The 17,452-nt window shown below is 48.1% G+C and overlaps 1 protein-coding gene across 1 annotated transcript; it reads right to left on the minus strand.

Moving 5' to 3' along the window:
- Window positions 1-3,361: 3,361 nt before the first annotated feature.
- On the minus strand, window positions 3,362-17,027 carry ELK1 (ETS transcription factor ELK1). Its single transcript, XM_063083516.1, has 6 exons — window positions 16,840-17,027; window positions 9,061-9,334; window positions 6,664-7,107; window positions 5,543-5,971; window positions 4,811-4,912; window positions 3,362-4,722 (listed from the first exon to the last, which is right to left on the minus strand). The coding sequence occupies exons 2-6, from the start codon at window positions 9,268-9,270 to the stop codon at window positions 4,624-4,626; spliced, it is 1,284 nt and encodes a 427-aa protein (XP_062939586.1). The 5' UTR covers window positions 9,271-9,334; window positions 16,840-17,027; the 3' UTR covers window positions 3,362-4,623.
- Window positions 17,028-17,452: the final 425 nt, after the last annotated feature.

Consider the following 17,452-nt stretch of genomic DNA (forward strand, 5'->3'; position numbering starts at 1 on the left):
CTGCTATTTTTTTTTTTTTATAAACCCTAATGAAACTTCAAAGCCCGCTTAAAAACTGGAATCTTCTTTAACAAAAAGGAGCCTAAGAAAGATAGGAAGGCAATGAACACCTCATTTGCTCTGCATTCAGGCAGAGAGAATTACCATTCTGCAAATTAAAACAGGATAAAATAATTTGGTCAGGTGTTAAAGCACAAGTTCTTCAAGAATACTGGTCTTGTTTTGTGGGCGATGTGTGTTAAAATTTGTATCCATTACAGAAGTACTCTGTTCTCTGATAACATAAGCCTGCCCGTGAAAGCGTGCTTCGAACAAAGGGGCCTTATTAAGATCCTAAGACTTCAAACATCACAAACTCCCCAAGAAACCTGCAATTCTGGCTGGCTGCTTTATTTAAGCACCTGTTGCCCTGTAATAATGTTATAGTCAATATTTCCTTTGCTCCTAAACTGCATAAATACTTGTAGGATTCCCCATGGAAGAGGATTGTTGGCCCTTTCATCTTCTACCACACGTGTAGGCAATAAAATGACTCTGCAAATTCCTTATTTAAACAAAGAGTGAGAGGGAATCTTATTTATTACATCACTACCTGATATTATGTATTTGTCTGTTTCTTGTTGGTCTCCCTCACTAAATATCAGCTCCGCAAGGGCAGGGACTTTTCTTGTTAATTGCCAGGTCTGCAGGGCATTAGATGGTCACCAGCAAACAGTAGGTGCTCAATAAATACGTGTTGAATGGATTAGTAAGTGAAATAAACAAAACCTTAGAAATTCTGTAAGTGCTAAGAGGAACGGCCTGAGTTGGAGGTAAAAATTTGGGCATCACCCGGCGATAAGTAGTATTTCAAGTCCTGGGTCTGGAAACCACCTAGAGAGGGTGCATGAGAAGAGAGGGGAACCCCAGGCACAGCCCTGGGAACCTGAGCATTTCAAGTTTTGCAGAACTGGGAGAAGCTGACCCAGGGGACTGAGCAGGAGGGGCCTGTGGGGGAAGAAGACAAACGGAAGAGGGTTTTTCTCCTAGGCCTGGCACATTCAATCCATGGTCTCTCATACACTGTCTCAATTGGTCTCATTTTCTCTCTCTTTTTTTTTTTACCTACACACACAGTTCTGGATTTACAGCCTCTACTATGGTCTCTGACGAACATGCTCACATACACATTTGATCACACAGTCTTTCAGACATTCTGTCACTCGTTCACTCACTCATGGAGTCAATTTCTCTGTCATTGATCCCCAGCTTGACTACAGTCTCCTCCTAACACTTTCAATCATGTTTTCTGGCCTGTTTCATTCAGTCAGTATCGCCACTGTTTTCCCTCACCAGTTTTTCACATACACACAAACAGCCACACCACCTCATAAACTGGTTCAGCACTCATTTGGCCTGTTATTTTCTCACATGCAGATAGTCACTGACTTACTGTCACCACTAACCAGTCTCTCATGAAGTGTCACACACACACATACCATCCCCATCTCTCCTATCCCTTCTCACTCGAGCCACTTTTTCACACACCCACGGTCCTTGATTTTAGCCTCCCCCAGTCTCCTATGAAGAGTTTCAGTTGCATACACAATCACAAAGCATCTCGGACACTGTCTTCGTCACCTAGACTCACGTTTCTTCTCAATCAGCTTCCAACACATGCAGTCATTGATTTACAGCCTTTCATAGAGTCTCTTGTGAAGGGTGTTATACATATACACATAATCAGTTTCTCAGACACCGTCTCAGTCACCCATTCAGTGTCACCATCATTTTCCCCAGCCTGCTTCTGCTATATGTGGTCACTAAGTCACAATTGCCACTGGGCTCTTGATAAGTCTCAATCAGTCAGTCTGTCATGCGCCGCCTCAATGGTGCACACCATCACTTCCTTCACACGGTCAGCATACCACGTGCATATACCCCTCCATCACATGGCCACTCTGTCTCCTCCACTCAGGCTCATTTTCTTGGCTTTTTCACAAATGCATCATCCCTGCCTTGCAGTCCTGCATGAGCTGCTTCACAGACCTACACGCTCTCGCCGCCGCTCACTGTCAAGTCTATCCCATAGTTGCTGCCTTCCAGCTCCCGCTGCTTCTCATCTCTCCCTCACACAGTTACGTGGCCCCCACTGTTTCACCGTCTCACCAGAACCTGTGGGACAGGCTGTGGTAGTAACTGTAAACCAATTTGCCACTAGCCCTAGTCACACAAAGATGCCACAAGCACGGCCTTGCACACTCTCCCAGTCACAGCCACTCTTTCCCATTTCTCACAGTCCTTACTACGGTCTCTCATGAACCATTTCCACACTCACAGTGATGCATTCTCCTATCTTGGGTCTTGGTCATCAGTTTGGCTTCTCAGCCACTTTCTTTCACACAGTTGGCCTGTGTGAAAGAAATGGAATATCCACGGATATTGGAATATCAAATGGATATGGAATATCCACGGGTTCTGCATCCTTGGAGTCAACCCACCTTGGAGTGAAAGTATTTGGGAAAAAAAAACCCATTAAGAAATAACAATACAATAATGAAAAATAATACAAATTTAAAACAATATAACAACTATTTACATTATATTAGGTATTATGAGTGATCTAGAGAAGACTTAAGATATACATGAATGAGTGTAGGTTATGTGCAAATACTATACCGCTTTCTATCAGGGACTAGAGCATCTACAGATTTTGGTATCCACGGGGGTCCTGGAACCAGTCCCCCATGGATGCCTAGGGGCCACTGTACAATCAACTTCTCACATGTACACTCCCTGACTTTAGTTGACACTACAACCTTGCATAAACGGGTTCACACACAACCCATTTCTCAAAACACTGAGTTGCCTGCTTACACAGTGAGGTGTGTCAACTACACATGGCCCCTGTCAATCTCTACCACAGTTTCTTGCCCACATAGTCTCTTGCATGTAGTTCTGGTCACTCAGTCTGTCTCACTTGCCAACAGCCTGTCAGTGACTGATTTGCAGTCCTCATTCCCTTCTCATAAACACTATTTTGTACAATACCATTGCAGGTTCTTATACAGTAACTGAATCACACATTCATTCAGTCTTAGTGATTTTCTGAAACAGTCACAATTTCTCACATACACACCCTGTCAAAAGTTTGTGGTCACAACCTCTGTACTTTCTCACTCACATACAATCACTGCTTTCCACAATTTCTCTCACACACATGGTCACAAATATGCAGTCTCTACTACTGTTTCTAACACATGCCATCACGTGATTTCTCTCACAATCTCTGCCTCACACCCTCATCACCCTTCTTTCAAAGTCATGCCTTCACACTCAAATAGTCCTGACAACACCAGGGAAAAAAAATGCCACCAGCCTCTAGCATCACCTTTAAAAATATATATTTACAGGAACAATTCCCCATTCTCTGGGACTCTTAGAAAAAAAGGTCCATTTGGGGAAGTAAAACAAACAGTGGAGACGAGTGTAGCACCGTCCCCCAAATCACCAACCCCCAGGTCCCTAGGCCTGGGCTGGGCCGGTGCTGACAGGAGGTGAGCACAGAAGTCTTTTGAACCCCCCCTCTCCAGCCTGGAATTGAGATAGAACAGGCTTTATGTCCCGCATTCCTCCCTCCCAACTCCGGGACACTTAAAGGGTCCTTTGTACCCGCCTGCAGGAAATTGGGGGGCTGGGAGGGAGCTGAAAATACACGTTTGGTATCAAAAATAAACACTTGGGGGCAGAAGGAAGATTCCTCCCCAAATCCCTTTCTTCCCACCACCCCATCAGATACAGGAAGAGATGTCCGCCTCTCCCCTATTGAAAAGCCCCATTTAAAAATAGATTATACTATCAAAATGGCAGGGGGTGAGGGACAGGAAGACCTGGAGTACTGGCTGGAGGGGTCCCCCAGACGGGGACCACCCCCCAAAAAAACCCTCCATTGGGAGGTAACAGGCAGAACCCCAGGAAATTTGGCAGACAAAGGAATGGCTTCTCAGGGTGAGAAGGACAAAAGGGGCACTCCTCCCTGGCCAAAAAGTCACTTGATAAAAGGGCAAGCTGTCTGAGAGAAAGGTCAGGGAGGGGGTAATTCCTATTCCAGGGGTGTGATTCTTCCTTGACCAAGACTCCCAAACCATTGCATACTAGAAATTCTTCCTGGGCTCATGAAACAAACTAGCTCTTCTTGCCACATCCCAAAATGGAGACAGGGCTCCCTCATCTCCCCAAGGGCAGGCTGAGAAATAAATAAAGAAAGGTCCTTCTCAAGCCAGACCCTGATTGTCCTCGTCTTGGGGAAAAAAGTGGGGAGATGCCCTAACTACCACCCCCCCCAAAAGGGTTGGGCCAGGCTCCTCCCAGTGGCCTTCAAAAAATAAATAAATAAACCGCCCCTACCACTGAAGTAGGAAACGTGTAAGGGCAGCCACTGGGGGACTGACAAAGAAGAGAGAAGTTGTGTGTTTTCAGTGGAGGAGTTATTGAGAGATCCTTCTTCCCGAGAATGCCCACCCCACCACAACCACAGCATGAGTCTGTCAGTTGAACTGTGTTTCTCCTGGAGATGGCTGGCTGGAGAGAAGTTCAGGGCATGGATGGAGCAACCCCAGAAGTGGGTGGTGATGGCGGTGGTAGTCATGGCTTCTGGGGCCCTGGGGAGAGCACCACGGGGGTTGAGAGGCCATCCACGCTGATGGGAGGGATGTGCACCTGGGCGCTGCCACTGGATGGAAACTGGGGGCAGAAATAGGGAGAAGTCACGAATGGAGGCCATGCTAGGAGGGTCTCTCATCCTCTCCAAGACAGGAGGAGGGGATCCTACCTGGAAGGAGAGCTTGGCCGGACTACGGGGTGCAATGGGACTCAGGGTGCTCCAGAAGTGAATGCTGGGGGGCAGCGAGCTGGGCGTCAGCAGCACCGGGGTCTGCGGGGAAGGGGTGGCCGGAGCGCAAGTGAGCCGAGGCAGGTATGGGAAGACAGAAGGAACTTGGTCCCAGCTTCACTACATATTTCCCACTCACTCCCACGGTCACTCCCCGAAAGTTCACAGACCTAGCTCATAACGAATAAGGCTATGCCCAGGACATCTCACAACTTCTACACAGATGCCTCCTTCCAACTCTTGACAGCCTACCCCCAGTTGCTGAGACCTCACTGGGCAAGACCACTCAAAAGTCTATATCTACATGCCACTCTCAAACCTCACAAGTCACCATCCCGACAGCTCAGGGTCAACCTCCACTCTTATGTTCCACCTGTATACCTCACAGGAAACCCAGCAGGCAAATCCCATATCAAAAAGCCCTGCCCCAACCCAGAAACTGTTCCACAGAAAGTCTCTCCGCCCTCAGTCCCGCCCACAAAAGTCCCCAGACCTGCCCTTCATTAATCAAACCCCACCCTTGTAGCCAAGCCTCAGCGCAGCCAATCCCACTAGAAGGCTCCACCCTCTCGGGACAACTACATCCACCCTCGTCTAACTCCTGTCAGTCACCCGCAACGTGCCAATCCCATTCATCCTGGCTGCCGGCCCTGGCCCTTTTCAGGCACTCACCAATGTATGTGTAGGAAGCAGAGATGGCGTCAGCGCCGGCCCCGGTGCCTGCAGACCAGAGCCAGTCCCCGATCCTGGAGTCCGTTCGGGCCCCGGCCCACCCAACAGGCTCGGGCTGAGTGGAAGCTCCAGGTCCCGGGGCTTTCGACCCTTCTGTGGCTGGGTGATCTCAGTGCTGGAAGCTGCGAGGCCGTTCCCTTGCGCTGCATTCCCCATAACGACCGCGGGCAGCCGGGCCGGCATGCCCTCCGCGGGAGGGACTTCCGGCCCAGCCTTGGTGGCTTCCGGCACAAACCCTGCCTCTGCAGCTTCCAACTCTTCCTTGGGCCCCTCCACTTTCACTTCTGGGGGCAGTGGCCGGCCCAAACCGGGCTCCACATTCAGCTCTTCTGATTTCGGGTTTTGGGCCTCGGGCGGGGTCAGGATGACCTGGGAGAGGTGGGGGCACAGAGGGGGTGTGTGTGGATTGTTGGCATAGAGAAGCTTTTTCCTGTGGGCCACTCAGTGATTCCCCTGGGAAGGCGGGACTTGGTACTAGGGGCATGAGTGCACATCAGGGCAAGTCCTCCAAAAGGACATGGGACTTCTCCAAGGAAGCGGGGCACGGGACCTGGGGTGAGACTTGATGGAGGCGGGCCTCTGGGGATACCACCTAATTCATTAAAACTGGTTCTCAAAAATTTACTTTACAGACCAGAAGCATCTGCCTCATTTGGAAACTCATTAAAAACGCACATTCTTGGGCCCCTCCCTAGGCCCCCATGATCAGAAACTCTGGGGGCAGGCCCCAGCAATCTGTGGCTTCATAAGCCTCCAGGTGATTCAGATGAGCACTAAACTGTGAGAACCAGTGCATTAAACAAATACATTCAAGGCACCTACTACCTTTTGGGCTACTACTAATTACAGCAGTCATTCTCTCTCTTCCTTCTCAGGATCTACGTAGACTTCCTCTCCACCCCTTTCTCCCAGGAGACTTCTGTGTCCCTCCTTCCACCATTACTTCTTTTAACAGGACTTCTACGTCTCTTCTCCTACTAGCTCCACGTTCCCCCAATTTGGGAGCTGGACATCCCTCTTCACCCCCTCCTCTTCCTGAATTCCCACATTCCAGTCCTTACCTGCAGAGGCAGACCAGCCTCCTCAGCCTCCAGGCAGGCTTCCAAGGGGCTTGGACTGGTGTTCCTGCTCCCTGAGGGGGGTGCTGCTGCTCCTGTAGGGGCGGTGCTGGGGAGTACAGAGGCAGGCCGAGGATGAGGGGGTGGCTGTGGCTGCAGGGACTGGATGGTGAAGGTGGAATAGAGGCCCGAGCGCATGTACTCGTTCCGGCTGCTGCGTGCCAAACCACCTGGGCCTGCCATTCCTGCACCCTTGGGCATGCCTGGCTTTCCAGAAGCAGCATCCCCAGGGGTGGCATGTATAGCAGAAGGGGCCACATTTGCCACGGTGGAGGCGATGGACACCTCGGGCTGGGTTGGGCAGTCCTCAGTGGAGCACCCTGCAACCTCGGGGTAGGACACAAACTTGTAGACGAACTTCTGGCCGCTCACCTTGCGGATGATATTCTGGGAAGGGAGGAGACAGAATAGAGGGCCTCAGAGGCAAGAGGCTGGGTGGAAGGAAGGTGTTTTGGGGGGAGAAGGGGGCTTCTCTTCTCCTAGTGTCTTTCTTCCCATTTGCCCCCCTCCTGTCTTTTTACATAAGCATCTCCCTCCTCCATGTGTTCCCCCTCCCAGCCCATTTCATCTCTTTCTCACTTTGTGGGCTCCTCAATTCTCCTGTCAGGCTCTCCCCTTCTCTCTTCCCCCTCCTCAGATTCCCCTCTCTCTATCCCTCCCCAGTTACTCTCCCCTCCACAATGCTTTCTTTACTCTATCGCCCTTCTCTCCCTTCCCTGTCTCCTTCCCATGCATCTCCCCCCAGGTCTCCCTCTGTCACTCTTCATCCCCATCTGTCTCATTCCCTCACCCCCACTAGCTCCTCTTCACTATGGGGCCCATCCAGGGGAGTAGGTACAGGAGCAGGTTTTCCTCCTGGCTCCAAGAACCAGGGATTAACAGGGTCAGGCTTTGGAGGTGGCTGCCAGGACACAGTTTTGGAGACTAGCTAATGCAATAAGGAAGGAAAATGAAGTAACCAATAAAAATGTTGGAAGAGACTAAATTAATGTAGATGAATTGGGTGATGAATTATTAATATAAAGGATTATTTAAAGCTGTTGACACAGAAGTGGAACAGGGCAAGGTCACTACAGAGGACAGGGTGGGGAAGCCTCATTATTAATACTGTTGTGGAGGTTTATGCTAAAGCAATGAGAAAACAAAGTAACTGACAGCAGTTAGGCAAGAACATTAAAATACTTGTATAAATATTGTGGGGGTGGGGAATCTCAATGCTGGCTTGGGTGGATCACAGATATTGTTTGGGTATTTCAGGATAGGTCTGGTCTGGAGGGTCTTAGGGATGTTCTGGTGGTTCCAGAGGACAAAGTGAGGTAGCCTCATTATTATTTTGAAGGTTTGAGCTAAAGGAAGAAAATATGAAAATGGAATAAATGCCATAAACTCTTAAGGGTGTGCAGCACAGGGCTAGGGCTCTTCCGGGAGGCAAGAGAAGTCTGGGGGCACTAGAGCATTCTGGGGAGGTCTTAATGCTAGTCAGGTATGTCACAGGGTGTGCTTATGTTTCTCAGAAAAGGAATGAAAAGGGATATTCATTAATATTGTTTTGGAGGTTTCAGCTAAAGAAATAAGGAAATGAAATAATTGGTATAAATATTGTGAGGGACGGGAAATCCAGCACTGGTCTGGAAGGTCTGAGAGGATAGAATGAAGAAAATTTAAAATTTTAGCTATAGGAAGATGAAATAAAACAATTGAAGTAAATATTGGTGTGGACCAGTGTTAATCCGGGAATCCAAGAGGATGGGGGTGTGGAGCTGGCATCATACATGTTGTTTCAGAGGTTCTAGCTAAAGGAATAAGAGATGAAAAGAAAAGAGTTGATAAAAAAAATGCTGGGGAGGCCCAGAGAATGAAGTAAGAAAATCTTAGTATAATATTGTCAAGGTTTTGATTCTAGGAATAAGAATGTGAAATATTCTGGAATAAGAGAAGATTATGAAATAACCAGGGGAGCCGAGTACTCGTCCAGGGGTTCCAGAGTACAGAATGAGGACCAATCATTATTAACAGTGTTTTCAAAGTTCTGGCTATAGGAATATGAAATGTTGTGCAGGACATGGTGGGACAGCATTTGGGGATCTCAGAGTGGAGTGGGGAAGAGTCAGTATTCATATTGCAATGAAGGTTTTAGCCAAAACAGTTAAGACAAGAAAATAAAAAAAGTGAGATAAATGTCTGGGGGCCCAACATTGGTCTGAGGGTATCAGAGGAAGGGTTAAGAAAAGATAAATTTTAATATTGTTTTCAAAGTTATAGCTATAGCAATTAAGACAAGAAAATGAAGTTTCTGATATAAATATCAGGGGGTCCCAGCCCTAGTCTTAGAGGCCATACCTTGTCATAGTAGTACCGCAAGGCCCGGCTAAGCTTGTCGTAATTCATGTTGGTCTTGTTCTTGCGCAGCCCCCACAGCCGGGCCACCTCCTCTGCATCCACCAACTTGAACTCACCACCATCCCGTGAGGTCCAGGAGATGATGTGGCCATTGCCTTGCTCTCTCAGCAGCTGCAGCAGAAACTGCCACAGCGTCACAGATGGGTCCATTGCTGGGGGAGCGCTCACGCCATCCCAGGGGTACCTAGAGGGCAGGCAGCTTAGAGCTGAGAAGCTGTGGACATAGGAGGGAGCAGAGGTCAGTAGAAGGGGAATCTTGTCTTGTCCTCTTGCCTTTACCTCTGTTCCCCAAACCCCACCATCATTCCCTAAACATCCTCAGACTAACTTATAAGTTCCCCAGTATAGCTTTGGATGCCTCTTCTAATGGGATAAAACTTTTGGGGATGCTGCAAATATATTTTGCATGTGGGACAAATGTGAATCTTTGGGGGCCAGAAGGCAGACTGTGGTAGACAGAATAATGTCACCCTTGTCGCAAAGATGTCCACATCCTAATCCCTAGAACCTGTGAATATGTTATGCCACATAGCAGAACTCTGCAGATGAAATTAAGGTTACAGACCTTAAGATAGAGAGATTATTCTGGATTAATCCAGTGAGCTTAATCAATCACACAAGCTCTTAAAAGCAGAAGAGGGAGGCAGAAAGGTAGCTTAGAGATGTGATGACAGAAGAGGCAGGAGAGACTCAGAGTGTGAGAGGGACTCAACCTGCCATTGCTAGCTTTGAAGATGGAGAAAGGGGTTCTGAGCCAAGGAATGTGGGCAGTCTCTTAAAGCTGGGAATGGCCCTAAGCTGACAGCCAGTAAGGAAACAGGGACCTCAGTCCTACAACCTCAAGGAATTGAATTCTGACAACCTGACTGAGCAAGAAACAGATTCTCCCATAGGGTCCCCAGAAAGGAATACAACCCTGCAAACAGCTTGATTTGAGACCTACAGAACTGTAAGACAATAAACGTGTTGTTTTAAGTAGCTAAATTTGTGACTTTTTACAACAGGAATAGAAAACAAGTGCAGTCCCCCTCACTTGAACGTTATCATCTGTATCTCCTACCATATCAAGTGTTGAGGAGGTTTCTTTTGCCAGACCCTTGTGAAAGCTGTTCACTCCACGCGGGCTCCCATCCTCTGCCTAGCAGTCTTCCTCATCTTTCAAGTCCCAGCCCAATGGTCCTTTCCTTTATGAAGCCTTCCTCAAACTGAATGCCTGCTCTCTTGCCCCTCTACCCCCCACTCCTCTGACTTGTTACTGTCCCTTTATGTTCTCCTTCTTGATGACTGCAAGAACATTTATTACGTGCTTAATACATGTCAGACACTGTTCTAAGCAGAGAGGCAATATGGCCTACTAGACAATGGCCAGGCTCCAGAGCCAGACTGCCAGGGTTTGAATCCTGGTTCTGCCACTTATTAGAGGTGTGACCTGGGGCATATTCTCTAACCTCTTTGCATCTTAATTTTCTCATCTGTAAAAATAGGGATAATGACATGCCCATCCATCAAATAGGGTCAATAACAATACCTAGTTCATAGGGCTACTGTGTGGATTAAATATAATATGTCTGGGGTATGATAAGCTCTAAATAAATGTTTATTTCTGATTTGCTCATAATTCCTTATCCATTACTCCAAAATCCAAAAAGCTCTAAAAATAGAAACCTTCTTTGTAACTCTTTTGGCAGCAAAACCTGATTTGAAACAAACAAAGCCCTTTCTGGTCTTTATTGATCCTTACTTAGTGTGAATGTTCATACATTTTGCTGCAGAAATATGAACGTGGCTAATTACAGAGCTTACTAAGGGTGTTATGTAACATACTCTCTGTGTGCCATGTTACCTTTCTAAAACCTGAAAAATTCAAAATTCTGAAACACATCTGGCCCTAGGGGTTTTGGATTAGAGCATGTGAACCTGTACTGTTATTTTTATATGTACTAATTTATCCCTCATCACAATTCTAGGAAGTAGGTACTCTTATTATTACTAATTTATAGATAAGGAAGCTAAGGCGCAAAATGTCTAAGTAACTTCCACAGGCCACACAGCTCTAAGCAGCACAGCCAGCATTTGGACCCAGGCCATCAGGTTCCAGCCATCTAAGCTTTCAACCATTAGGCTAAACTGCCCCTCACACTGACTGCTCCCTCTTGGCATATCCTTCAGAGAACAGGATCCTCCCCATCACCCCATAACTGCTCTCTTTCCTGAGAGCAAATTGGAAATATACAAGCGCTTCCTATTCTTTAAGGGAATGAACTTTAAATCAGAAGATTTTGAAGAACCTCCCTCTATTATTTATAGCTCGAGTCTAATCTGCAATGAAATATATAGTATGATTCTCTTCGGTCTGAGCTGGTTTGAAGTCGATTCGGCAGACACAATTTTAGGCAGTTATACAAATCACAAAGCCATGAAGGGTCAGGTTAGAGTCCTGTTGTCGGAGAGTTTATTTCCAAGGCTGGGTTGTTTTAGAGGCCCAAAGAGTTCAGTGTGACTCCTGGTGGTGAACACAGGCAATTTGACCAGTTCCTCTTTCAGCTGCAAGAGAACCCATCAGCTAAGTGAAATCTGACAGTTGGCTTGCAGCCTCAACAGCATATAGGGTCTTGTATTTTGGTCATTATCACTTCTCCCACTTGACCCCGAATAAGATTTCTAGTGATCTGCATTACTCAGATATGTTTGTTTTTCTTCACTTCATTCATTTAGCAAGCATTTATTGAGTGCCTACTGTGGGGGAGGTGCTGGGGATACAGCCATGAACAAAACAAAAATCCCTGCCCTACTGGAATTCACACGTTAGTGGGGAAGACAGACAAGAAACAATGCAAACAAGCAAAGAGTATGTCAGACGGTGATAAGGGCTATGGAAAAAAATCAAGCAGAGAAGGAGCTGTGACTTTTACAAGGGCATGTGGACCTGTATTGTTATTTCAGGGGAGGGTAGTCACTGAGGAGGTGACATTTGAGCAAAGACATAAAAGAGGTGAAGGAGTCGGGCTTGTGAGTATCTGGGAGCAGTGAGCCAGGCCAAGGGAGCAGCATGACAGGCTCTGAAGCTGGAGAGTGCCTGGCAGGTCAGAGGGAGAGAAAGGAGGCCAGCACAGGAGGAAGGGAGTTGGGAAGGGAAGGAAGAACAGGTGGGAACAGAGGGGCAACAAGTGCCAGACTCAATGAGGTTTTCTTGGGCACTGTCAGGACTTTGGACTCTGAGTGAGACAGGAGCTGTGAGAAGGCTGTGAACAGAAGGGTGACAGGCTGTGACTTGGATTTTAACAGGATCCCTCTGGCTGTTGTGAGAACAGACTGTTGGGGCTGCAGAGGCAACTGCAATGGTCCGAGCAAGAGAGGATGGTGGAAGCAGTGGAACTGATGAGAGGTGGCTGGATTCTGGATAAAAGCTGAAGACAGAGAAAATGGGACTTGCTACAGATAGCATGGGTAAGTGGGGGTGAGAGAGAGGAGTCAAAGGTTATTCTAGGTTTGCAGCCTGAACTCCTGGAAGGGTGGTGTTGCGATCAGCTGAGATGGGAGCACTGTGGAGAGTAGGTTTTGAGGGGAGATCTGGAGGCCAGTTTCGGAGATGATCAGTTTCAGAGGCCTGTTAGACACCTATGTGTATGCTGTGAATAATAATATTAATTTAAAAACAAACCAGTCATACAGCCTTGACTGTGTGCTGCACGCTATTTTAGTCATTTAACTCATTTAATCCTTAAACCAACAGTAAAGGGTGGCTATTACTATTTCTGCCACTTTACGGATGAGGCAGTGGAGGTACAGAGAAGTTAAGTAACCTGCCCAAGGTCACACAGCTGGAAGTTGGCAGAGCTGGGATTCAAACACAGTCGGTTTGGCTCCAGTCAGATTCCTCGCCACCTTACACTACCAGCTCTCTATGAAGAGAAACACAGAAGGGTAAGAGTTTAGAGGGTGATGGGGATGCTATTTTTACACAGGTGAGAAGGGAGGGCTTCCCTAAGGAGGTGATATTTGACCTGAAGGAGAAGGCAGTAAGCCATGCTGACATCTGTGTGAAGGGTGCTTCAGGCAGAGAGCACGGCCTGTACAAAGGCTCTGAGGTGGCCACCCTGAACTAGCCATGGTCCCCAGGAGCATTCCCGCCTCTGAAGATATGCATGTGCTGTTCTTCCTGCCAGGACAGCCCTTCCCTCATTGTGCAATCGTCAAGTCCCGGTACCTCCCAGGCAAAATGAATTCTTCCTCTGCCTGATCCAATGCACTGAATAACTTGCCTGCCCTTGCGAATCTGCTCTTCTCTCTGGGTCTTCAGTCTCATACTCCTTTGCCTTGTTCTGGCTGCGTGACCTCAGCAAGTTATTCAACTGCTCTGTGGCCTGTTTCCTCATCTATAAAAGAGGCATACTGTACTCTCAAAGTCAAATATTCTTGAAAACACACCTGCCCTCAAAGGCTTTTGTGAGGATTAGACGTGTCAATATATAAGAAGGACTTAGAAAAGTATCTCTGGCACATAGCAAACCATCAACAAATGTCAGCTACTAGCCAGTGTGTCATCCTCCTCCCGCAATCCTATGTATCACCATGGCCTACCCCATCTGGCTCCCACCACCTCTCCGACCTTGCCTTCTACCCCTCCCCTACTCTGCTCCAGCCACACTGGCCTCCACCTCAGGGCCTTTGCACTGGTAGTTCCTTCTGCCTGGTACATTCTTCCCCTAGACATTAGGGCTCCCTCCTCACTTCATTCAGGTCTTAATTCAAGAGTCACCTTCCAAGTGTGGCCTGCCCTGTGCCTAAGATTTCAACCACCTCAATACTCTATTCCTACCTGCTCGACTTCATTTTTTCTCCTTAGCGCTTGTCTAACATACTATCTAATTTTACTCATTTTATTTTGTTTATATAGTCTGTCTCCCCCACTTTTAGTAAGTGTCTGCTCCACAGGGCAGGGATTTCTGCCTGTTTTGTTCTCTCTCATATCCCCAGAACCTAGAAGAGTACCTGGTACTCACTGGATGCTCAGTAAATGTTTGTTGAATAAACAGTCCCAGCTAACTAGCCTCTTAACTAGCTCTCATTTCCCTCCTTCTTCTCCATCTGTCCCCCATGCTAATGTCTAAAATTATATATTTTTCCCATTTATTCATGCAACAGATTCTTATTGGGCACCTACTGTATACCAAGTACATTTTTAGGTGCTGGAGACATAGCAGTGAATAAGTAGACAAAAAATGTAAGTCCCCATGGGACTCCCATTCTCATTCCCAATGGGAAGAGACAGACAATAAACAACTATACAGTGTGTTAGATAGTGATGAAGGGCAAAGGGACAATCAAAAGCAGGGAAGGGGCTTGAGCCCAGCTGGGTGTGCAGGTTCAGATGGTCAGGGAGGGGGTTGATTTTTTTTCCCCACGCAGCATTCTTAAAAACATTATTTTATATGCATGTCTTTATATAGTGTATCCCAAGCACCACAGCGACAAACACATTCTTTACGGAAATAACACTACCCAGATGCACCAAATTAAAGCAGTCTTAGAAATATTTTAGGAGAGTGTATTGCATACACCACAATTTTGTGAACACATTCTTTCAAAGAAATAGCACAGTCCTTATTCACATATGCAACTAGCATTCTTAGAAACAGCTTTTATACCTGTGCCTTTACTGAGTGTATTACATACATCACAGTTTTGTGAACACACCCTTTCAATAAAATAACACTCATCTGCATATAAACTGGCATTCTTAGAAACATATTTTATACATGTGTCTTTACATAGTGTGTTCCATGTACCACAGCGTGGTGAACACATTCTTTAGGGGCTGACATTTGAACAGTCCCGGAAGGAACCATGCAGAGATCTGGGAGTAGTGTCCAGGGAAGAAAGAATAGCCTATGCCAAGGCCCTGCGGCTGGACCACACCTGCTGTGTTTCAGGAGCAGTGGGAAGGAGGCCAGTGTGGCTGGAGTACAGTGCGGGGGGTGGGGGGGTGGTGTAGGAGGTTAATGCCAGAGAGGTTACCTGTTTTAATTCACAGTTATTCTTTATTTACACTGGAGGAGATTCTAGTTCTGATTCCTCCATTTGTACAGACAAGGAAATAGGTGCACAGAGAAAGTGGTTAAAACACACATCTAAGATCACACAGCTGCTAGGACTGGGGGTGTGTGGGTGCTGAGATGAGGTGTGGAATGGAGACAGCTCTGCTGGCAGAGGGAACAGCAGAAACAAAAGTTTGGAGATATGGGAACTAATCTGGTTTTTAAGGAGCGGGGCCTCACCTGGGGTGGGATGAGGTGAAAGCGTGGAGCCTCAAAAACTATCCTGTGCCTTGAGTACTTACTGGCCCACCTTTGAGTAAGGTATTTAACCTCCCTATGACCCAGTTTCCTTAGTATCTACCTCATAGGGTTGTGGTGAGGATGAAATGAGCTCATTATTATAAAATACTTTGCCTGGTACATAGCAGGTGCTCAATAAATGTTAGGTCTTATCAGCGTTATTACCATCATCACTATCACTAATGTATTCATTTACTGTAGTGAGGCAGAATGTCTTGGTGGTTAACAGTGTGTATGAGGGACTGTGTTCTAGATTTAAAAAGCCCTGGGTTCAACAAGCACACAGGCCGATCCACTATTAAAAGGTGGCGGTCAGGGAAGGCCATGGACTGATCCACCACAAGGAAAAGAGGAGGAAAATAAAAGTGCACAGGCTGACCCTCCCGGGGGAGGGATTACAAAGCACTGGACTCACAGGAGGGTATGTGGGGGGCGGGGTGTGTGTGTGAATACAAGCACATGGGTAGTAGGAAGGTCAAGGAACAGATCCATTACAAAAGGCGGGGGGTGGGGGTGGGGTAAGGCGAACCTACTGGAAAAAAGGGGAGCAGAAAAGCTTACTGACTCCTGCACATTAGTGGAGGGAGAGAAAAGCCATCACACAGACTGATTAAGAGAGGGACAAGGCCATGGACTGGGCTACTGAAAATGGGGAGATGTGAAGCACTAAACTGACCCACTATTAAAAAGGAAGGGATAAGTCCAAGGGCTGGAGTGGCAGTCTACAAAATAAAAGAGGAGAGATAGGGCAATGGACCGATAACTAGGGGGACGTGAATACAAGCATGTAGAGTAATCCACTATAAAATGCGGATGGGTGGGTGGGTAGATAAAGCCATGGACTGATGCACTGGTGAATGGAGGAGACAGGAATACAAACTCATATGGACTCACAGTTAAAGAGGGGTGTGTGGCGCCGGGGGATACGACGCCATGGATTGATTCACTACAAGAAACAGGAGAAGTGGAATAAACAAGGAACAGACGGGTTCCTTGAAAGTTGAGGCTAGGAGAAATACAATCAGACGCACCTAATATTAAGGGGACTGGACAATGCCACAGACTTGTTCCCTATGAGTAGGGTGGTGTGAGGTGGGGGCCCAAGACCATGGACGAATCCACTGTAAGTTAGGGAGGGGAGAAATATAAGCACGCAGACCGATCCATCATACAACGGGAGGGGGAGGTTAGGCCACCGTCAGATCCATTACAAGGGGAGAAGGGAGGGAGCAAAGCTACACGTAGGTCTATCAGCCGTGGTGGTGGCAGTGGGGAGTCGAACACCAGCAGGCCAAGGGCCAAGCCACATCCCCCGCGCGGGGGTGGGAAGGATACGTGGGGTCATGGACCGGGCCCTCCACCCTCCAGGCCCAGGGCTTACCTGTGCGTAGCGCAGTGGCGGCGTTGGTGGTGTTGGCAGCTCCGGGGGGCGGGGGCTCCATACGCGGCCCCACCGCCCCCCAGGCCCGGGTTCCCAGGCGGCGGCGGCGGCGGCGGCAGTGGCGGCGGCAGTGGCGGCGGTTGCGGCAGTGGCGGCGACGGCGACAGCACTTAGAAGCCGCCCCTGCCTTTCCCGACTGCTCACGTGGGCCTGTGGAGGAGGAGCCGAGCACCCCGTTGCTCGCCGATTGGCTAAAGCGCCAGAATTCAACGGCACAGCTTCCGGAGCTGCGGGGTGGGCCTTGCCCCACAGAGCTCTGCCGTGATTGGCCCAAGGGGAAATGATGGACCACAGACGGAGGGGTGGGGGGAGTAGGCCTGTTTTCGCTGATTGGCAGATGAGGGCCTAGACAGCTGCCAAAACACCACCGGGGCGGGTCTGCACGCCACGCTGCTCGGCGGAAGCAGGACTTGTACAGAAACCCGCGTAGCAGCCGGCAGAGGGGTTCGGCCCGACTCTGCGTAGGCTGGCAGGGTAACTCCATGGTGATTGGCTACAAGACATATTTAGAACCGCGGAGGTAGGGGGGCAGGATGGTCGCCAGACACGCGAA

The sequence above is a fragment of the Cynocephalus volans genome, chromosome X (genome assembly GCF_027409185.1).
Source record: "Cynocephalus volans isolate mCynVol1 chromosome X, mCynVol1.pri, whole genome shotgun sequence".
Taxonomy (NCBI): domain Eukaryota; kingdom Metazoa; phylum Chordata; class Mammalia; order Dermoptera; family Cynocephalidae; genus Cynocephalus; species Cynocephalus volans.